Below are 22,711 nucleotides of genomic sequence, written 5' to 3'. Positions count from 1 at the left end.
GGTACTTGTCAATGTCTAAATCAAACCAAATACCACTCCTGACCTCAATTTCGTTGAATACCCGCTTCTTTGAATAAACAGCATAATGATTTGGAAAATACCGTCATTTTCGTATTTCTTTGGATCCTCTGCTTGGGCAGTTTGTGTGTATCAAATATGAATCATAGCTGTCTCTCCATCAGGTACAAGTGAATTTCTTCATGGTTTTCCGCGATTTGGTTGTTGGGTGATTATGATTTGGTATTGAATCAGAGATGATGTGATGGTTGTTTGGATTCGCATTGTGTTGACGAAAGTGGAATAGTTTTTAGGAATTCATGGCATCATAGATTGTTAGAAGCAAGTTCGGTCGTGATTTGGGTGCAGATGTGAGCAGCATGGTGTGTGGTTTTAATTAGCTATGGGTGCTGAGCAGCATTCCAAGGAAAGATGAAGATTTCAGTTGTTAGAGTTGATCCTGGTGAACACAAGATCGGAATTTGATGAATCAACGATGTTCAACCTTTGCCCATCTGTGGCTTGTTGTTTTTCCACAAGGAACTTGATGGATGAACTGGTCCTCCAAGCGTTTGAGATCGATACTTCTTCCAAATTGATATAAGGGTCCTGAGAAAAGAGAAGTAGATCGTTAGGCTTGTTGGGGTAGCCCCAGCTACGACCCTCCGATGCTTAAGTTAGTTAGGCTTGCTGGGATAGCCCCCAGCTAAAAACTTCCAACGCTTAAGTCAGTGTCTAGTATCAAGGTCGTGAAGCAAGTTGCTGGCGAGCTAACGAGCCTGAAAGACCAAAAGTATAAAGTAATAGAAATGGCATACCATAAATGCACTAATTATGGAGTATTTATAGTGTAAGACTAAGGGTCTTGTTAGTCCAATAGGCGTCTTCAGCGTGTCCTGTCTTGTTCTGTCTCTTAAACTATGACATAAAGCTCTATATCTTTAATGTATGGCGAAGAAAAGTGCACAAAAATATCAAACTTGATGCACGTGTTGCTCTGAAACACAAGGGGATTCCACGAGGGGCTCCTTTGATGCAGGTCTGTGTATCCTCATTTATAATTCTTGTCAGAAATTACTACTACTCATGACCTCAATGTGCATTAAATCGATAAACCCTACTCTTGACTATCCATTCTGTCTTAGATTATACCACTTCACCAACGGACCCGCAAAACTCTTTGTAGGGTGTGTGTAAATGGGTCTAAAGTAGAGATTCTTAGGTGGCTGTTCTCATATCCTTTGTGCTTTTCATTTTTTGATATGCTAATGATTCTTGCTAGAATTTCAAAAGCCCATATTCCTCAGCTAATTAGTTTCGTTGTGTGATGAGGTTACCATATTTCAATCTGAATCTAAACATTTTATCTATGTTATTTGTGAACATATTTGTATACACTATTCTATAACTATGAGCATCACATATTTATATTTCTTAATTTTTTTTTCTAAAAGACAAAAAAATATGTATAAAAGAAGTCATTTAAAATGTTAAATTGGTATACTAACATAGTTTTATCTATTTTAAATTAATAGAAAAAAAAAAGGCATATATAAGAACAAAGACTAAAAGTGTGCAATTGAGTTCACATGGGTTAATAACTATTCTACTTCATTAGCTTTTTAATTATTTCTTGATAATATATGAAAAGAAAATGGTTTGATAATTCTAACTAAAAACAATCTAACCAAAAAAGCAGTAGAAAAGATAATTATAGTTATTCAATGTATAATTTATTGAATACAATAGTAATATGTGGAATCTAATTTTATATTAAATTAATAACTTAGATGTTATTCCCATGATAAATTATGAATATATAATAATAAATCAAGTATTTACTTTGAATATTTTGTTTTTATTTCATACACATCTATATACACATCATAGAGGTTTTTAACAATTTTGTCAAAATATTACATTGATATTTTGACATAATATTATCTTTTAGGAAAACTTATCAATGAAAATTATCAAAATATCAATGAATATATGCACATCTTTTATGAAAATTATGTCAAATATCAATATAATTTTTCTAAAGCAAAACGAATTTAATAAATTAAGGTAAAATGTAGATATACAAATTTTAACAAGGATCGATCTCATAATCTTACTATCATAAATAATTAATTTTATATCCAAATCAATTAAAAATAAATGTTATTTTTCCTATCTTACACTATGTATATCGCTCAACATTTTTGAATTTTAAATTTCTTAATAATATTTAAAATTTATTTCTCAATTCTCTAGAAAAGATGAAGAGAAATGTCACATGGGAGTTGTTTGTGCGTGTATATTACTACTACCCCCAAGTAAATTCATGTAATTTTTGGATTAGCCTTTACACTGAGTTGAGGAGTCTTGAAGAAGTGGAAATCCAAAACAAGAACAAGGATGAGTGGATTTAGTCTAGTTCAAGTGCATAGTTGCCTTTCCTCATCCAAAACCCTATCCCTTCCCTCTTTCTTTCTTCATCGTGTCTTCCCATGCTGTCTTATTGTCCTTGCCCTATATCTCTCCGTTTTTCAACCCTTCGAACAATTTCACTCTTCTATTCAAAACAATACTCATCTAACTCACTAATTCCCAGTCCCGAAAGCCCCATAACTGAAAATTCAAGAACAAGATGAGATCTATGAATCTTGTGGATTCATGGGTTCAAACTTGCTCCATTTTCAAGCAACCAATTCACTGTGAATCCTTCATTGGCTTCATCCACCAACCAAGAATCAAACCCCATTTTCTGAAATCGAGAAAGCCCATTTCTTCTTTCAGCGTATCAGCCATCATAACCGAAGAAGAACCCAAGATTGAGGCCGGGAAAGAGAAACCCTCTTTCAACTTCAACGCCTACGTCGTCGAAAAGGCTAATTTTGTGAACAAAGCCTTGGACGACGCGGTTTCCGTGAAGAACCCCCCAATGATCCACGAAGCCATGAGGTACTCGTTGTTGGCGGGCGGGAAGAGGGTCCGACCCATGCTGTGCATTGCCGCCTGCGAGGTGGTCGGCGGCAACCAGTCCGCAGCCGTCCCGGCCGCCTGTGCAGTGGAGATGATCCACACCATGTCCCTTATCCATGACGATTTGCCGTGTATGGACAATGACGACCTCCGCCGCGGGAAGCCCACCAATCACAAGGTGTTTGGCGAGGATGTAGCGGTGCTGGCAGGTGAAAATCGGTGCAATTTCTTTTATGCCTCTATTTATTCAGAAAGATTTAGGAGTAAAGCTCTTAAGCAAATCTAATTACCTCACCCACTGACTCTGTTCCTGCCGGCAGGGGATTCCTTGCTGGCCTTTGCATTTGAGTTCATTGCCACGGCCACCACCGGGGTGGCGCCGAAAAGGGTTCTAGCGGCGGTGGGGGAGTTGGCTAAGGCCATAGGGACGGAGGGGCTGGTGGCGGGGCAGGTGGTGGATTTGAGTTGCACTGGGAATAATGCAAATGTGGGCTTGGATACCTTAGAATTCATACACATACACAAGACTGCTGCATTACTGGAGGCTTCTGTAGTATTGGGGGCAATTTTAGGGGGAGGAAGTGATGAACAAGTAGAGAAACTGAGGACATTTGCTAGGAAAATTGGGTTGCTCTTCCAAGTGGTGGATGATATATTAGACGTGACGAAATCATCAGAGGAATTGGGGAAAACGGCGGGGAAAGATTTGGCAGCGAATAAAACGACATACCCAAAACTGTTGGGACTTGAGAAAGCCAGGGAGTTTGCTGGGAAGCTGAATGAGGAGGCTAAGGAGCAGCTGGCGGATTTTGATGGGGGCAAGGCCGCACCGTTGGTGGCATTGGCTGACTACATTGCTCATAGGCAGAACTAGAAGTTTGTGCTGGAAACAGAGCAAAGCTTTGATGAGATTGGTGTTGTTGTAAGAGATTCTTGGAGTTTCAAATGTGTTATATATAGATTGTATAAATGGAATGGTTCTTCAGGGTGAAACACCACATGGTATTATGCTAAATTCTGTAGGAATTTTACTTTCTTTTGATTGCATTAGTTGAATTCTTGACAGAAGTAGGATGGAATGTGGTGCTGTTTTGAACAATTTTAATGTGATACAGCCCTTCTCTGAGTTTTAACTGTGATTTCTTGATGTGATTAGTTTTGAGCATACTCTGCTTCTGGTATTGTAAGAACTCAAAAACAGCAGAAATAGTGCTACCTTCTGTTGATATTATGGCACTGATTGTTTCTTTCCATGGACGGAAATTCAGATCATAGTCTGGACGGAAAAGGGATCTGAAAGTGATGCTTTTTTTCTTTTTGTGTTATATAAATTGATGAGAATTAGGTCCAAATTTGGAGTAGTTTTCTTTTAATTGTCAAAGTATTTTCAATGAAATGGCTTCTCCTCATCTTTTACTATTTTGGAAATCAAAGTCCTGTTGACATAGATAAAAATTCAAATATGTGAAATATGATAATAATGGCTCCACTGGGACAATCTCTCTCAGAATGGGGGGAAAAATTACAAAAAGAAAATTCCGCCGTTGCCGGGGATCGAACCCGGGTCGCCCGCGTGACAGGCGGGAATACTCACCACTATACTACAACGACTTCTTGTTTAAAATCTATTATTCAATTTTAATGATATATTTGGAAAAAATAAGGTAGACTGTGGAGCATTGGAAAAATGAGAAAATTAGTTTAAGGGATCATAACTTGTATTTAAATCTTCTGACTTTTTAGGAATAAAAGGGCATTTATTTTGTCAATTAAAATTAGTTACTGTACACTGTCCCACGTAATTATAATAGCGCTAGTAATCCCCCTACCTTTCATACTCAATCCTATGCAAAATTAAAATTTTAATATTATAGGCTTATTTCATTAAATAGAAGAAAATAAATAACATATCAAAATTTATAATAATTAATCTTAAATATGCCGCATCAACACAAAAAGCATTCATAGTAAATTAAGTTTAAAGAATAACGGAAAAATAAATATAATGGACAGTATTTTTCACATAAATACATTTTGCTTACTAATATAATTTGCTAATTCTTTTTTCACATGCGATGTTTATTCATAAAGTAAATTGCATTTACCTCAATAAATAAAATACGAAATCAAATATTTTTATAAATGAATTCAAGAGCCAACAAAAATAAGAATCCATCCCCTACAAACGCAAGAAACACCTAGATCAAAAACCAAGAAACACACTCACAATGAGCTGACAAACCCAGACCACAATCACTGAACACGAAATCTTAAAAACTCCGTTAGAACTACTAGCTTCCTCCGCCAGTTCAGTTGCATAATAAACTTCCATGCCATTCAGCAACGGCGGCAACACCGTCCCGTTCGCCGGAGAAATCGTTACGTTCACCGTGCCTTGGACCAGAACCGGATACAGCGTCACCACGTCACCTGATATCAACCCTTCAAGCTTAACATTTCTCCTCATGACACCGTCGATGTAAACATCCATATTCCTCGTACCACTTTGGTTTTCTGGCGGTCCGTCGACGATGCGGTTCTGGTAGAAGTATAGTACGATGTAGGCGGACTGAGGAGTGGTGGTAGGAAAGTTGACGGGCACGTAGATTGATTGTGAAGCGTTTGCTGGGGATATTGCTGTGTTGATGACGGAGTTAGGAGGCCGGTTTTCGTAGGCTGATCCGGAGCATGCGGTGGCGTCAAAGCTGAGATTCTTGTGGCCTGGCATTGGTTGTGGTGTCCAGTAACGGTTTAGCCGTTCTTCGCAGAGATCTGCCAAGCCTGACCATGGCCTGCAAGTAGTTCATGAGTTGTTGGAAGAAATAATTGTGTTGTCTAAGAATGATCAATTAGATTATAAAAATTCGTAGTAAATAATGATTGACAAGAACCATATAAAGATTTTTAGTCCTAATTTTTATTAGCCTGGCTAAAAATCATGGCATATGTGTTTGTCATAATTTTTAGTCATAGCAAATATGTTTGTTATGGTGGATAAACTTTTGTATCAATTTTATTTAAACATAATTAATAATAATTATTTATCACTTTTTTTATTTTTATTTTTGGTTCAAAACCATTAAACTATAGGTAACAGTAAATTCTCTTCTAGTATCTCCATGCAAATTTGGAAACGTGTGTTTGAACTGAAAACTTTCCTACATAAGGAATATGTGATGTCAATTAGATCAATTAGTTGTTATTCACGACTATTTTTCTTAAAAAGAATCCAACTACCCAATAATTAGACTATATTCAACCAAACTAAAGCTATATCCCAGAATTTTTCTTAATAAATCACAATTCCAAGACAAAAAAGTTTAAAAAAAAAGGACAATAAAGGCACATAATTAGCATACTTACTCTACGACCTCATCATGACCCCCAAAATTGAGCCTGGCAACAAGATGATAAGCCGTCCCATTTCTCATCATCCCATACACAGTATGATTATGCGTCTCATCCTCATTCAGATAAGTTGCTTCCAGAGAAGAAATGAACGGCGTCCCGCCGGATTCTTTCCTCCCCATCAAGCACACTGATATGTTATCGTTCTTGGGCGCATACACAAGCTCGTGGAAAACAGGCCCTTCCGTCGACGCGGATGAGTTCACCGTCTCCCAGAGCTGGCCGCCGAGAAAGAGGTCGAACACCGGAGGCTGTGATTTGCCGTCGTAGTTGCCGTAGTAAAAACCAGCCCGGAATATGTATTTTTGGGTGTTGCTTAGTTGCAATCTGTAGCAGTTCATGTGTTCTCCGTGTGGGAAGTATCGTAATGTGGTCATGATTTGAGGGACATTGGGCGATGAAGTGATTTGCTTGGTTTTGCCTGGATCTATGAAGAAGCTGTCGGGAAACCATATCTGGTTGTTGTAATGTTCGGTTGTCTTGCCTGTCAATCCGCAGTCTATGAGCAAGACGTAATTTAGGATGACTGCGCGCAAAAGGAATTTGGAACATTGGATATAATTAGTTCAAAGTATATATCAATCTCACTGTTAGAAAATATTTTACAAAATTTCAAAAAGTATATAAAACTATCCATAATGATTTTATTCTGTTTACCACAAACCAAATTCAAATCAGAGCTCGATAAGAATTCAAACATGCTTGAAGAATATTATGTTCGATTCGACTCAAATCAGGCCATTTACACGTTTATACTCAGAGCAGAGGGCACTTACATGGAAAGGAAGCGGCATGGGCCCCGACCGCCGATACGAGAAGCAAAACAGCAACCAACTTTTCCATTTCCAGACACAACAAATGTAATGGCTCAAGACCCCAACTCAAAAGAGAGACAGCATATGATTTATGTCCGTATATGTATAGTTTGTGCGAAATTGATACAATCCCTGCAAATATTATTTATTGATGTTTTTAATTGCATGCAGGCCGCCATTAAAAATTAGATGATGTCGTTTATGAAATTACAAGCGCATATGTACAGAAGATCGATCCTACGTCCAGGACTGTGATGATCCTAATTACAGGTTTTTAGATTAATGACAATTGGCAGGTAGCCTTGAACGGCTGATTGATTGCCTCTGCTTTGTTTCCCCATTCTTCTTCTTCTGTATTCTAAGGGATTAATAGGAGAAATTTTAATCTAAATTGAGTTTGGTCAATTCTAAATTAAATAATTTGATAAATATAATATTATTTATTGTGTGATCGGTGTACAGTTCAGAAAAAATGACCAACCACATATGATAAGTGGATCACACTTGTTGTGCGATTGATTTGGTTCGACCAAACTTGATTTTGGAAACAACTAAAATCACCACTTGATATTTTGTTCTTAATATTGTATTTTCTTGTTGTGTATAAAGAATATATATAATTATCTCGTACAACATGAACATTAAATCATTTATGGCACTAATTGAAGGCGTGCAATGGGTCGGGGCAGCCTACACTCGATGCGGATCAGTCCTAAAAAAATCTTATTTTAGGATCTGTTCAATATTATTTATTACTAATCTTGGGTTGGTTCAGGGTCTTAAAGTGAGCCCTTATTAGATTCTTCTTTTAATCCAAAATCGATCCCTAAAATCGGTCAATTTTAAATTCTAAGTCGGTATAAATTAGACCAAACTCAATCTAAATATGCTTGTTTATTTTTTAAAAAAATTACTTGAGCTGAGTTGGTTTGTGCTCAACCCAAACGATTGAATAAAAAAAATAAAAGAAAGAAAGAAAGAAGATTGTGTTGGCTAGTCTGGACACCTGGTCCCAACAGACACAAGGGAATTTTTAAGGAGGAAAGAAAATTCTTTCTCTAACTACTACAAAACAAATAATAATTATTATTAGCTATAATATTAATGATTATGACTAAAAATTATGATAAATTACTGGTATTAATTATGGGTAAATAAAATTGATATAAAAAATTAGTTTTTTCCTCATGGAAAGATAACTTAGCCATAATCAAAACATTCAACACGATTTTTAGTCATGACAAATATTTTAATCATTATTGCAAAAACGGCCAACAACTATTGCGTGACTGTAATTAATAATTATTTATTATTAATTATGATAATAAATTATTGTTAAATGTTATAATTCTCCTAGTGAACGGTACTTATCCCCATCCCCTTCTTCTCCGAGGCCTTCCCCAAACCTCCTATAATATTTACTACAAAGTCAATTCTCAAATAATTTTTGGCAATGTAATGTTCTTTAAGACGCTTTGTTAAATTTATTTATTTATTTTATTATCCGTTCGACATGTGTATTATTATATTCAATTAATAAAATCGAGGTATTTTTTTGAACTCTAAATAACTTCAGTTTATGATTGTCTTATAAAATACATAAATAATTAATTAAAATTAAATAAAAGTTGTGATAATAAATTTATAATTTAAAAACAAACAAGGTAGAACTACTAATGAACTTAGATAAAAATTTGACTAATAAACTAATAAAAAAATTATTGATGCAATAATTTACAAATTAATGAGTGAAGGTGGGACAAGTTTAGAAGTAGAAGAATAAAAAAAATAAAAATAAAAATTAGAGTTTCAAAAGTATAAGTATTTAAAAAATCTACTTGTATAATTAAATTAGATGACATTCTGCATATGTTAATAAAACTTATTAATCTAATAAGAAAAGAAAGAAACAAGCTGGCCCGGCCCGGTGGTATTCAGGCCTCGGGCCCAATTGCGACAACTTGAGAACCAGAACAGTCATTGTAAAAGATTACGCCGTTGCCGGGGATCGAACCCGGGTCACCCGCGTGACAGGCGGGAATACTCACCACTATACTACAACGACTTGTTGATCTCTTCATTAATCTGTGTTCAGTAAGATCTATTTGTCTATTATTGAAAATTGAGTTTTTATCTTAGTTTTCACTTCTTATACATATATATAATGTATTCAAGAGGATGTTTGGCTAAGCTTACAAGTTTTTAAATTTATTTTATAAAATGTTATAAATTTATAAGTTCTAATAAATTGTTTGGCTAATTTTTTTTTAAAAGAAGTTAAATATTTCAAAATAAAATTTTGGATGTTATAAATTCTTAAAAAAAAGTTAATTTTCTTAATATTTTTATAAAATTTTATAAGGTATATAAAATTAATATGTCATAATTAAGATAAAAAATATCCATGTTCATACATTCACACACTATCCTCACTCACTCACTCTCTCTATCTCTCTCTCTCTCTCTCTCTCTCTCACACACACACACACTCTCCTCTCTCTCTCTCTCTCACACACACACACATACTCTCTTCTCTCTCTCTTGTACATATAAACACGCACTCTTTCTCTTTCTAGGATTTAAAACAAAAATTACTGTTTAATTTTTTTAACATTCGAAAAAGAGAAAATACTCAATTATTTAATAATAAATTATTATAGTTAAATAAAAATAAGATTGATATTGATATTATATTTACTGAAATATATAAATTCAAGACATTATAAATTATACGACTAAAAATAATTATTGCATTAACAAAGAGAATATAAACTATGTATCCAAATTTAGGTAATAATTCGTTATTTTTTATTATAAAAAGATTATCTATTAAATTTTTATTTTGAATTAAACTAATATGTACTATTTATAAAGGCATTTTAAAAAATTTAAAGCAAAATATGTCAAGAAATAATAACTTATTTGATTCTAATAATTCCATGTCCATTTTAGTTATTTTACCAATAAAAGACCTTATTATGCCAAATATCCTATAAGATGTTTTCATATTTTATAAATTTAATATGTTATACTTTAAAATAAGATTGAATATTTTTATAAACTCCTAAAATGTAGCAGCTTATAAAATATTTTAAAAAACTCCTGCCAAAAACTATACTAAAAAGTGTAGGAGCTCCTGGGCAGGGGGCATGGGAAATTTAGATCGCCAGTGGATCAATCTGTCTCAGAATAGGAAAATAATATTTATTAAATAAAAATTAACAGTATTCGCCGTTGCCGGGGATCGAACCCAGGTCACCCGCGTGACAGGCGGGAATACTCACCACTATACTACAACGACTTCTTGGCTTCTACGTTAATCTTAATTAAAATTATCCGATCAATGGATTTGTCTAGGTTGAGCCAAAACCAGCCCCCTTCTTTTTTAAAAAAAAAAAAAATAATTTAATATTTGGGCTGAGCTTAGACCACATTCTATGGTTTAGGCTCAGTCCAAATAAGGAAAAAAGTAAATATGTTCAATTGGGTTTGGGTAGGTTTTGGTTCAACCATCAATCGAGGTTCATGAACTGGATCCAAATTTAAAAATAAATTTATTCGGGGTTTAGTTAAAGGCCTAAGATCACATAAGAATCGATCATGAATAGTAATGGGTTGGCCTTGGGCTAAGTTGCTTCATACCAGTCCTGGACAGCCATGTATCGATCGTGCTTTTTTGGATGTACTCCATTGTCATATAGGTAGGTTGCTGGGGGGCTTTTGGATCTGGACTAGGCTCCAAACGAGATCTTTCTTTCTGTTGAAACCCCTGAATTTATAATGGGCTAGTGGACCTACCCCTTTGGACTTCTTTATAAGCCCATAAAGAATTCATATAGAGAAGATTCATCAAATATATATATATATATATATATATACACGAGTGACAAATAATTTTCGAATAAATTTTGGCAATATGTACTATCTGTTCTTTAAGATATTTGGTTAATTCTCCTATTCATTTTATTCTTCGTACCACATGTAAATTTTTTATTCAATTTAACAAAATTGAGGTATTGTTTTGAACTCTGATTACTTCAATTTATAATTATTTTATTAATCAGATAAATAGTAAACTAAATTTATATTTAGAAAAAGAAACTAGTTAAAACTACGTACTGGTGAACTTAACTATAATTAGCCTAAATTAAGAAATTTAGGATAAAAAACTTATAAGATAAAGAGTATTGATGTAATAATTTACAAATCAATTAATTAAGGTCGTAGAGTTTTCGAAGTAGAACAATAAATATAAAAACATTAAATTTTTAAAAGTTTAGATATATACAAATTCTACTAGTATAATTAAATTAGTCAAATTAAATAAAAATTACATGGCATTTTGTTAATAAAAAGAACCCCGCTGGCCTGGCCAATGGGGGTTCTGGGCCACATGGCTGGACCTGCCCGCTAGCATTAATTCGGGTCACCCGCATGACAGGTGGGAATACTCACCACTATACTACAAGGACTTGTAATAAATTTAAGCCTGTCAAAGATTTGTGGTTTCCTTCAGCTGTGGTATTGATATAAAGGTGACGTAAGTGTAGGATCTTGGGGATAACAAGACCATGAATTGAGGGGAGAACGAGTTGGCAAATGAAAGACCTTGCTAACAATGTACAAACTCCAACCGCAGAAAATACAAATTTGTTCAAGATTGCTTGAAAAATCTTTACGAGACAAACAGTACGAGCTCTTACATAGGATAAGAGGCAAGATTTTGTTTGAACTATTACAAGATTCATACCAAGAGATTTTAGACGAGTCCCAAAAACACAACTCATTATAAACAAATTAAAATTTTCCATCTATCACCACAAACACATCAAAACCCTACACCACACCAAGAAGCAGACTCACAAGGACCTGACACACCACAACCACAATGAAAGAAAACAAAATCTTAAATCCACCACTAGTTTCCTCCGCCACTTCAGTTGCATAATAAACTTCCATGCCATTCAGCAACGGCGCCAAGACCGTCCCGTTCGCCGGAGAAATCGTTACGTTCATCGTGCCTTGGACCAGAACCGGATACAGCGTCACCACATCACCTGATCTCAACCCTTCAAGCTTAACATTTCTCCTCATGACACCGTCGATGTAAACATCCATATTCCTCGTACCATTGAGGTTTTCGGGCGGTCCGTCGACGATATGGTTCTGGTAGAAGTATAGTACGATGTAGGCGGACTGAGGAGTGGTGGTAGGAAAGTTGAAGGGCACGTAGATTGATTGTGAAGCGTTTGTTGGGGATATTGCTGTATTGATGACGGAGTTAGGAGGCCGGTTTTCGTAGTTTGCTCCGGAGCAGAAGGTGGAGTCGAAGGTGAGATTTATGTAGCCAGGCATTGGTTGTGGTGTCCAATAACGGTTTAGCTGTTCTTCACAGAATTGGTTCCAACCAGACCATGGCCTGCAAGTTCATGATTTGCTGAAAGAAATAATTGTAAGAATGATTGAAAAAACTAAGAATTGAACATATGTGGCCAAGTGATCATGTTTTGTTTTCTTTCAGATTGAAAGTTGTGAGTTCCCTATAACTCTAAAGTGAAGGGTTAAGTACTGTAAGAAAGTTGTAAGAAATTTACTTTCAATATTTTTTAAAATGAATTAATTTACTCCAATTTTGGGATGTAAATTATTTAATTTTAAAAAATATAGGAGGTAAATTGCTGCATTTTAAAAAATACAAGAAAGATAAATTGTTATTTTTTTCATAAAAAAAGAATTTATACATTTACAATATCATATAGGGCTAAATTAGTATTTTTTTCAAAATATTATGATACGGAAAATATTCGTATATCAGTAAATTGGATCGCTAATTCTTTCTTACTAAAAGAGAGCTTTTTACAATTACATTAATAAAGGATCATCAATCAATTAATTACTCATCTTTAGACATCTGTATATATCATAAATCTATAAGTTTAGCTTTACATAATAAAAGAGTGGAAAATTATATAGACTCATTCTCTAAGACTTTTATAAAACATCTAGTACACATCGAGCTCAATTTAAATTTGGAGAATAATTTTATGACGATCACTTCATTTTCTATAAAACTACTAATAAATTTAAATGAAGGATTAAAAGTAATATTTTTTTCGCAATTTAGAAAATTAGTAATAAAAATTTCATAATTAATGAGACGAAAAATATATTAATTTTAAATTTGAGACGAAAAAAGTAATTTTCTCTGGAAGCAGATTATAAGACTTACTCTACGACTTCATCATAGCTCCCAAAATTGAGCCTGGCGACAAGATGATAAGCTGTGCCGCCGTTTGCCATCATTCCATAGACAGTGCGATTGTTGTTGGAGTCCAGACTCAAGTAAGTTGCTTCCAGAGAAGAAATGAAAGGCGTCCCCCCGGATTCTTTCCTCCCCATCAAGCACACTGATATGTTATCGTTCTTGGGCGCATACACAAGCTCGTGGAAAACAGGCCCTTCCGTCGACGCGGATGAGTTCACCGTCTCCCAGAGCTGGCCGCCGAGAAAGAGGTCGAACACCGGAGGCTGCGATTTGCCGTCGTAGTTGCCGTAGTAAAAGCCTGCCCGGAATATGTATTTTTGGGCGCTGATTAGTTGCAATCCGTAGCAGTTCATGTCTTCTCCGTGTGGGAAGTATCGTAAGGTGGTCATGATTTGAGGGACATTGGGCGATGCAGTGATTTGCTTGGTTTTGCCTGGATCTATGAAGAAGCTGTCGGGAAACCATGTCTGGTTGTTGTAATTCTCCGTTGTTTTGCCATTCAGCCCGCAGTCTATGCGCATCAAATAGTTGTGGATGACTGCATATGGAATTTCAAACTTAGTTCTTCAAGAATCATAAATTTTCACCGGTGAAATTGAAAAATTGTTATCCAAATCAGGTTTGGTTGAATCAAACTAATCAAAGAACAACAAGTGTCGATCAAATTACACTTATCATATAATTAGTCATATTTGAATGAGTTGAATCCGAATTAGAATTTCCCTATAAAAATTGAATTTCATGCAATTTAAACCACCCCCAACTAAATCTTCATTTTAGCAAATTCCATCCATTTTTTTCTTTTGACATGGCAAAATTTTAAAATACAGGATCATATCATATTACACGACTAAATTTGTGATTTTGTTGAATAAATTATATATATAAGTACGTGTCAATGTAAAACTTACATGGAAACGAAGCTGCGTGGGTTCCAACTGCGGATACGAGAAGTAAAATTACAACCAACTTTTCCATTTTCACAATTGTGAAAATTAAAGAAGGAGAAGGTAGAAGTTTAATTATGGGCTGTCAGCCAGCACATTCATGTCTCTATATATATATGTAGTTTGTGAGAAAATGATATAGCCATGCAAAAATATTTATTAATTTCCCCAAGCATTTCGATGATTCTTCCGGGTATATTCATTTCCGGCAAAAGTCAATTGACCCTTAATTCGTGTTGTTTAGGATATTACAAGGGCATATGTACAAAATATGGATCGTCCAACCATATCCAAAAAAAGAAAAAAATGAATCGTCCAAGACTATGATGTTCCTTGCCTGCACCACACCAGCCATTTCCATGGGTCATTTGAGATTGTTTCCAAAATCACTTCTGGGGTTTCGATTCAAAAACTTTGTGTTCGAGTGTTTGCAAGTATGATCACACCCTAACGGTTGTTGAAGTACGTTTCTATCCCTATTTTTTGATTGTTTTCAGTTTTATTTGGGCATTTTGACTTTTTTTCCTTCAAAAGAGGTTAATATCAATCATTCATTCAAAAGATGCACAATTCAATTATAATTGAATGTTAAAATGAATCCTATCAGAGCATTGCTCCTGTATTTTAAAATTTTGAAACAAAATGAAAAGCACATTTAATTGAAATATAGCAGCACTTTGAGGAGCATTTCTAGTTGTTTTAGTTTTTTTTTAATAAATTCATCTTTGTTTGAATTACTTTACCATTATTATAATTATTTTAATCTAGATTTATCCTTTTTTGAGTTTTGTTTTTCAATTTTACATTAAAATTAGGGTAATTACACTACTTTCTCTTGAAATTTGGTGCAAATTATACGTAAACCCCATATGATTTTGTAAAATTACTTCTAATTTTTTAGATGTTTATTTTTGTCCAACAAATAGGTTCATTCGTTAGTTAAAATTCTCAAAATTTGTTGAATATCAATAAAAAAAAAAGTGAATGAAAATTCATATTTACTCTCGATTGACTTATTACTAATTTATTGCAAGTTAAAATATATTTTCTCACCAAACTATCCTTATATATCTTCCCAAGCTAATGCATTTGAGGTAGATCTTTACTATTACAAAAGTAATTTGTTCATAAAAGATTTGTTTGAACCACAATTATAGTTTGTAAGTAATTAATCGATGGCATATTTCGATTATCCTTATAAAAAATTATGAAATAATTTTGAATGATTTTGCGTTCATTGGATAAAAGAATTCATTTCAAGTACGAAGGGAAAATTAAAATTTTGCTGTTTTTTTAGTTTTCATATAAATCAAACTGCATAGAAAAATTATTTATACGCATCATTTATATATATTAAATAAAATATTTTTGGAAAGTGAAATCAAGAACCAACAGAAATAACAATCCATCCCCACAAACACACCAAACACCTACACCAAACCAAGAAACAGAATCACGAAGAGCTGACAAACCCCAACCACAATCACAGAATACGAAATCTTAAAGACTCCGTTAGAACTACTAGCTTCCTCCGCCAGTTCAGTTGCATAGAAAACTTCCATGCCATTCAGCAACGGCGGCAACACCGTCCCGTTCGCCGGAGAAATCGTCACGTTCGCCGTGCCCTGGACCAGAACCGGATACAACGTCACCACTTCACCTGATCTATACTTTTGAAGCTTAACATTTTTCGTCATGACACCGTCGACGTAAACATCCATATTCCGCGTAGCATTTACGTTGTCGGGTCCAAGATCTTGGTAGAAGTACAGTACTATGTAGGCAGATTGAGGAGTGGCGGCAGGAAAGTTGACGGGAACGTAGATTGACTGTGAAGCATTTGTTGGGGATATTGCTGTGTTGATGACGGAGTTAGGAGGCCCGTTTTCGTAGGCTGTCCCGGTGCAAGTGGTGGGGACAAAGGTCAGGTTTGTGTAGCCAGGCATCGGTTGTGGTGTCCAGTAACGGTTTAGCTGTTCTTCGCAGGTATCTGACCAGCCTGACCACGGCCTGCAAGTTCAGTTATTTGAAGAAATAGGTGTAAGAATCGTAGACCAAAAGAAGTAAAGCAAAATGTAATGGCCTATTATAATTACTTACTCTATCACTTGATCATAACCCCCAAAGTTGAGCCTGGCAACAAGATGATAAGCCGTCCCGTTTCTCATCATTCCATACACAGTCTTGTTAGCCGTCTCAGTCTCATCCAGATAAGTTGCTTCCAGAGAAGAAATGAAAGGCGTGGCACTACCATATTCTTTCCTCCCCATCAAGCACACTGATATGTTATCGTTCCTGGGTGCATATATCAGCTCGTGGACATCAGGCACATCCGCCGTCGCCGATGAGTTAACCGTCGCCCATGGCTGGCCGCCGAGTGAGAGGTCGAAAACCGGAGGCTGCGATTTGCCGTCGTAATTGCCGTAGTAAAAGCCTGCACGGAATATGAATTTCTTTGTGTTGGTAAGTGGCAATCTGTAGCAGTTCTTGGCTTCTCCGTTTGGGAAGTATCGTAATGTGGTCATGACTTGAGGGACATTGGGCGATGAAGTGATTTGCTTGGTTTTGCCTGGATCTATGAAGAAGCTGTCGGGATACCATGTCTGGTTATTGTAAGTTTCGGTTGTTTTGCCCTTCACTCCGCAGTCTATGCGCAACAACTCATTGAGGATGACTGCCAAAGAATTTATACATTTACACATAGTTAGTTCAAGTATTACCGTCCTGAAAATTTTTTACCTGAATTAAATTTGATCAAATCAAATTTATCATAAAACAAAAGTATTACACTTATTTTATGATTGATCACTAATACAACTCTCGTTGAAATCAAACACACAATTTTCTAATAAACTTACATGGAAAGGAAGCTGCATTGGCTCCAACGGCTGATGCAAGAAGTAACATAACTGTCAACTTTTCCATTTTGCAGAAGTGAAAAATACAAGTTTAGTTGAACTCCAAGATCGAATACTGATAGCATGTTTATGTCCGTATATATAAATATATTGTTTGTGAGAAATGATTTGGTCCATGCAAAAATTAATCTATTATTCTTAATTGCAGCCGGCCATTGAAAAACATAATTTCCCTGATAATATTTTTATGATATGTCGGAGTATATGTATATATATACTAGCCATAGTAACACGACGTTCATGTGTGCATATAATAAATAATATTCATACTTTAAGATATCTTGTAAATAAAAATAAAAGATATACATCAACCCATCACATGTTAAAAAAAAATTGAGAAAAAATCAACTTAAAAGTTTTATACATATAATCAAAAAATTTGCATAGTGATGTTACGAACCGTCGTTTATTAAGTATATATTAGTATAGATTTGCATTTTTTTTTTGGCAAAAATTAGTTAATTGACTCTTAGTTGATGTTGTTTAGGAAAATTAAAAACGAGTAGGTACAAAATTCGGATTGTCCAAGGATACAATATTTGTTCCTTGCAGCAGACCAACAATTTTTGAATAAATTAATGTTTCTGGAATAAAGTAAATTGACCGTTGACGAGGTTGATTGCCGTTTTCTGTTTCCCCACTCTTCTCCTTAATTAAATTAATTTAGTCCTTTTTAATTTTAGTTTAGACAAATTATATTCAGTCTGTCTCAAATTGCAACATTAGTCCACCCATTCTTTCTCATATTGACTTGTCCCTGAATTTTAATGAAGAAAATACCAAACAATTTATTTTTATTTTTTAATTTGAATCACATATAATACATTATTGTTTTGTTTGGAAAAATTACACTTTTAATTTCATAAAATAGAGCAGGCAACACTTATACTTAGTTGCCTTACGGGAGTTTTAATGTGGTCAAAATTGAAAAAATCGATACATTTAGTCTAATGTTGAGTTTTGCATTTAAAAAAAAAAGAAAAAAAAGAAAGGACATGTGCAATGCACGTGTTTGTTAGTCACTAATTTTGAAGGAAAAATAATCACACTTTTAGTTCTATTGGATAGGAGAGAAGACGCTTTTAGTTTGATTGTTGACGAAACACACTATGTATAATTACAGGGTGGAAGACTTTGCTTTATTTATTTGATGATGTGTCGGTTTGTAATTGGCTCTTCATGATTCATTTGGCATTTGTTTTCTTAATCACAAGATGTGATCTAAAATTATCAAATTATTGGTATTTGCTTCCTTTATTGACAAGACAAAATTTAAATTACCTTAAATACTTCAATCCCATATATGGCAATATTTCGTCTTATTCATCAATCGATATTTTATTTTATAAAAATTATAAAATTGATGAAAAAATATATTGCACATGTCAATATATAATTGACAATAAATTTTACAAAGGTTATTTAGCACTTTTTTTTAACTTTTAAAATAGCAATTTGATTTTATATCTTTTAAATTTTTATAATTTATTTTTCATCAAAATTCTCCTTGTAATCGGAAAAAATAATAGAAATGAATGGGCAAAATATTTTTTTAGTCTCATAAAATAAGGACAAAATTTATTTTAGTACCACAACTATGACAGGTGTAACTTTTAATCCGATAAAATCATAATCACGTATTTTTAGTTTTAAAAAGTCACGTGCATTATAATTTTAGGAGTAAAAAGACGTTGTTTGGGTCCAAAAATACTCTGTAATTTTGGGACTAAAAAAAGTCTAAAATCACATTTTTTTTAAATTAAAAGCATTACTTATCATAATTGTGGTACCAAAAAAAAAATCTATTTTTATCCTATGGGACTAAAAAAGAAAGAAAGAAATTGAGAATCATGAGTTACTATGTAGCCGAAGTATCACAAGTTATAAGTTTATTCACAATAAAGTATATATAGCAATTTATTACAAGTCGACTAAATCTTTTTATTCTAACATATTTGAAATATTAAATACTAAATAATTATTTTTTCAAATGATGTGGTTGAATATGTATACTATATTATTAATCGACTAGCATCCTTATGGTATCTTCGTTTATCTATTTTTTCTTCTCCCACTATTACAAATCGTAAAACCTACCTCTTTAGTATGTTAATTATTTTTATTTAATATTTCTCTTTTTCATACTTCGCATTCTTTTTTAAAATTATTTAATTTTTATCAGAATCCATTTCATATTATCAATTTTTTTTGCAATGTGTTTTCTCTCTATTATATTTATTTATTTTAATTATAAAAAATATAAATATATACATACAACAGAAAAAATAATAAATAATATTTAATTTTTAAATATTTTATGCACATACATCCAACATACCACAGCTAGACAGAGTGACTAATAACTTGGCTTGTGGAAAAAGAACATGCCTCATTTTCAACATTGCCATCATTGCACATGTTATGCTAACACGGCCGCTTTTTCTCCAGACTGTTCCCATATCCAAATCCCACGGACAGTAAAACCTCCTCCGATCCAACGGCACGGCGCAAACTGAGGCCATCACGAGAAATTTTGTGGCCCATGATGCTCCTTTGTGGCGGGAAAATACTTCTCTTTTTGGAGGGAAAAATCTCAGCCCTCTTTTACTATTAGATTGATAGCGGTCATTCTACGTTGTTTTGATGTACACATAATAAACAATTTTTATATTTTAAAATATATCACAATAAAAAAATTAATACAATAGTATCACCAAATTATTATTGGATCGACAATGATAATAAAAGACGAAAGATAGGGGCGCGAATGGGATTAGATGCCCCAGTAGTCCTAGTCGTAAACGATGGATACTAGGCATTGTGCGTATCTATCCATGCAGTGTTGTAGTTAACGCGTTAAGCATTCTGCTTGGGCTTGCTACGACAAGATCGGATTTTTCTTAATTGATGTTCTCATTATGGCCTTCACTTTCGGCTCGTTTCGTACCTATCTTTTATCTTTAAAAGCGGCGTACATGCTAAAACAAATCGAGAAGGTGTGTTTGACCCCCCTTTGTTTGTCTTCTTCAAAATTCTATTTGGATTTTTTAGTTTGATCCAGTTATTGAAATTGTGGATACAATTAAAATGGTGTTTTCTTGTTCTTAGATCCTTTTTCTTTATTTTAAATCATTGGGTTTAGACATTACTTTGTTGCTTCTTAATCATTTTAAAATAGTTCGTGAATAAGAATTTTTTTTAATTAACTAACAGTTGTGGCACGTCATTCCTGCATGTATATAATAAATATTTTTTTATATTTTAGAATTTACTATAAATAATAATAAAATTACATAAATCAATATATTATAGTAAAAAAAAATTAATTTAGCAATTATTATAAAATTTAAAAAGCTAAATAAATTTGTAATTCGATTAATTGATACTTTTATACCACGAAAAATTGATGCCTTACTGTGATTAATCGTCTTTTATAAGTGCAGATGATTTTCTTTATATTAGTATAGATATATATTTATTTATTATTTTATCACCAAAATACAGTACATTAGGCATGGGAAGGAAACAATGGGCGCAATTCAAAATACAGAAAGGCGTATACATACATACGTAGATACACTCAGTTTGTACGTATATTGTGGAAGGGGACGCGTAACGTAGACCACGTCGTATAAGACAACACCGACGGCAGGTAAGGAAGCGGAAGGTGGTACAGCAGGTGGGTCCCACAGTGACCTTCTTCCTTCCGTTACGATTTTTTTCTGCCGTCACGCTCTTTTTCTCCTTGATTCCCGCTTCATTGTTTTCATAATTTACTAAATCACCCTTGTCATTTTCTTTTCTTCAAATTTTCTTCGAAAATAAAATATAAATCTATACTATATATAAAAAGTTTTTCCGCATTAGAAAAACTACTTATTTATATTTTTTTTCTTTCACTATTTAGGTAATTTATCATATCAACAGATTTTATATATTCATATGCATTTAGAGTTACTTTAATTTATAAAAATATTTGATCTGTAATATAATAAAATTTAAATTTATGCACACAAATCGATTGTATTTCAATTGCTAGTATATGTGATATATCCTTTAGGGATGGCAACAATCGGGACCAGCGGCCAAGAAATTCTTGGACTCAATATTTGGTGGGCTAGATTCGGTAGACCCGATTTAATATTTTCAAAATATTAAAAAATAATATTATTATAACTTTATAAATATGAGGTGTAACTCAATTGGTAAATTCGAATCCCACCAATTTGTGGGATCTTATTCGATTTAATTAGTAGGCACAATTATTTTAACATTAGGTGTTAATCATATATAGGTATCTGAAATTGATGATTAGTGCATGATTGTTATAACTGTTGATAGTTGTTAGATATATGTATTTGATGTTGAATCGACTTGTTAAAAAAAAATATATATATATAATAATAATTGATTGCTTTCACTTCAAAATAAATTTACATGTAGACGAGGCTTTAAAATAGTAATTTTTTTAAAATATGTATTAATTAGAGAGATATTTATTTTTCATGGATGCCTAAAATCGTATAGTTTATTAGGAATGATTATAAATAAAAGACTTAAATTATTTAAGTAGTTTGGAAAAATGCTAATCATCATTGACATTATGCATAATTTAATTGACCATAATGCTTGATCCTATATGGACCAAAGTAATTGTACTAATAGCAATAGAAGCAAATTGTCACGTGGACTACCTTAATTAATTAAACATGTGCTGAATTTTATTTCATAATTTTATAAATGATTTCGCTAAAATTAAACATCTACTTTGTAAATATATGACATTAAATATGAAAGAAAGTACAAGCAACCCCCTTATGATATCGTAAATGAGCAAGTTACTTCCTCATAAAAAAAAAATAGCGATTTATTTTCTTATACTTTTTAAAATAGAACAATTTAACCTCCTATAATTTTTGAAATGAAGCAATTTATCTCCCTATATAAGGAGGTAAATTGCTTCATTTTAAAAGTAGAGGGGGATAAATTGCTATATTTTTTTAATATGAGGTAATGTGCTCATTTTCGATATTATATGAGGATAGATTGCTATTCACCCATTAAATATGTACTATGTAAAGTTATAAAGTATATTACATGAAAATTTTAACAACAAATATCCAAGGAACAAAAAAATTAAATATATTTATTTATTAAAAAGCAAGTGGGCTAGGGGTGTTTCGGACATTTTAGCTTAGGGAAACAAGTCAAACAGTCAACCCCCAGTAAACTTCACCACCCGCTGTGGTATCGCATCATGCCGAAACGCAAGCCTCTACTGCATGATTGACGAGCCTAACTGACGACGTGGCTCTGTCTGATTCGTCAGTTTCAAGTCTTCGGGATCCACAGCATTCACACTCAATAATTAAAGTTACAAGCAAAAGAAACACA

General features: G+C 33.6%; 4 protein-coding genes and 3 non-coding genes across 7 annotated transcripts; 1 reads left to right on the top strand and 6 right to left on the bottom strand.

Annotated features, from left to right (window-relative positions):
* Positions 2,630-4,119, top strand: LOC105166180 (geranylgeranyl pyrophosphate synthase, chloroplastic-like). Its single transcript, XM_011085435.2, has 2 exons — positions 2,630-3,173; positions 3,285-4,119. The coding sequence occupies exons 1-2, from the start codon at positions 2,630-2,632 to the stop codon at positions 3,836-3,838; spliced, it is 1,098 nt and encodes a 365-aa protein (XP_011083737.1). The 3' UTR covers positions 3,839-4,119.
* TRNAD-GUC lies at positions 4,504-4,575 on the bottom strand. Its single transcript has one exon. It is a non-coding gene; the product is annotated as a tRNA-Asp (tRNA).
* Positions 5,119-7,282, bottom strand: LOC105166299 (probable LRR receptor-like serine/threonine-protein kinase At1g51880). The gene is made up of 3 exons (XM_020695443.1): positions 7,149-7,282; positions 6,328-6,898; positions 5,119-5,756 (listed from the first exon to the last, which is right to left on the bottom strand). The coding sequence occupies exons 1-3, from the start codon at positions 7,213-7,215 to the stop codon at positions 5,168-5,170; spliced, it is 1,227 nt and encodes a 408-aa protein (XP_020551102.1). The 5' UTR covers positions 7,216-7,282; the 3' UTR covers positions 5,119-5,167.
* On the bottom strand, positions 9,181-9,252 carry TRNAD-GUC. The gene has a single exon. It is a non-coding gene; the product is annotated as a tRNA-Asp (tRNA).
* TRNAD-GUC lies at positions 10,417-10,488 on the bottom strand. Its single transcript has one exon. It is a non-coding gene; the product is annotated as a tRNA-Asp (tRNA).
* On the bottom strand, positions 11,832-14,460 carry LOC105166298 (leucine-rich repeat receptor-like serine/threonine-protein kinase At2g14510). Its single transcript, XM_011085606.2, has 3 exons — positions 14,364-14,460; positions 13,417-13,990; positions 11,832-12,606 (listed from the first exon to the last, which is right to left on the bottom strand). The coding sequence occupies exons 1-3, from the start codon at positions 14,428-14,430 to the stop codon at positions 12,024-12,026; spliced, it is 1,224 nt and encodes a 407-aa protein (XP_011083908.1). The 5' UTR covers positions 14,431-14,460; the 3' UTR covers positions 11,832-12,023.
* LOC105166297 (leucine-rich repeat receptor-like serine/threonine-protein kinase At2g14510) lies at positions 15,742-17,367 on the bottom strand. The gene is made up of 3 exons (XM_020695514.1): positions 17,258-17,367; positions 16,500-17,073; positions 15,742-16,409 (listed from the first exon to the last, which is right to left on the bottom strand). The coding sequence occupies exons 1-3, from the start codon at positions 17,322-17,324 to the stop codon at positions 15,830-15,832; spliced, it is 1,221 nt and encodes a 406-aa protein (XP_020551173.1). The 5' UTR covers positions 17,325-17,367; the 3' UTR covers positions 15,742-15,829.

The sequence above is a fragment of the Sesamum indicum genome, linkage group LG7 (genome assembly GCF_000512975.1).
Source record: "Sesamum indicum cultivar Zhongzhi No. 13 linkage group LG7, S_indicum_v1.0, whole genome shotgun sequence".
NCBI lineage: Eukaryota > Viridiplantae > Streptophyta > Magnoliopsida > Lamiales > Pedaliaceae > Sesamum > Sesamum indicum.
Note: the sequence above shows the minus strand (reverse complement) of the source record. Positions and strands in the feature narration are given on the sequence as shown.

Coding starts and splice junctions, on each gene's coding strand:
- LOC105166180 (XM_011085435.2), top strand. CDS start 2,630: ATGAGATCTATGAATCTTGTGGATTCATGGGTTCAAACTTGCTCCATT. Junction 3,174..3,284: donor GGATGTAGCGGTGCTGGCAG/GTGAAAATCGGT, acceptor TCCTGCCGGCAG/GGGATTCCTTGCTGGCCTTT.
- LOC105166299 (XM_020695443.1), bottom strand. CDS start 7,215: ATGGAAAAGTTGGTTGCTGTTTTGCTTCTCGTATCGGCGGTCGGGGCC. Junction 6,899..7,148: donor CCATGCCGCTTCCTTTCCAT/GTAAGTGCCCTC, acceptor TTTTGCGCGCAG/TCATCCTAAATTACGTCTTG. Junction 5,757..6,327: donor GGTCATGATGAGGTCGTAGA/GTAAGTATGCTA, acceptor AACTACTTGCAG/GCCATGGTCAGGCTTGGCAG.
- LOC105166298 (XM_011085606.2), bottom strand. CDS start 14,430: ATGGAAAAGTTGGTTGTAATTTTACTTCTCGTATCCGCAGTTGGAACC. Junction 13,991..14,363: donor CCACGCAGCTTCGTTTCCAT/GTAAGTTTTACA, acceptor TTCCATATGCAG/TCATCCACAACTATTTGATG. Junction 12,607..13,416: donor AGCTATGATGAAGTCGTAGA/GTAAGTCTTATA, acceptor ATGAACTTGCAG/GCCATGGTCTGGTTGGAACC.
- LOC105166297 (XM_020695514.1), bottom strand. CDS start 17,324: ATGGAAAAGTTGACAGTTATGTTACTTCTTGCATCAGCCGTTGGAGCC. Junction 17,074..17,257: donor CAATGCAGCTTCCTTTCCAT/GTAAGTTTATTA, acceptor ATTCTTTGGCAG/TCATCCTCAATGAGTTGTTG. Junction 16,410..16,499: donor GGTTATGATCAAGTGATAGA/GTAAGTAATTAT, acceptor CTGAACTTGCAG/GCCGTGGTCAGGCTGGTCAG.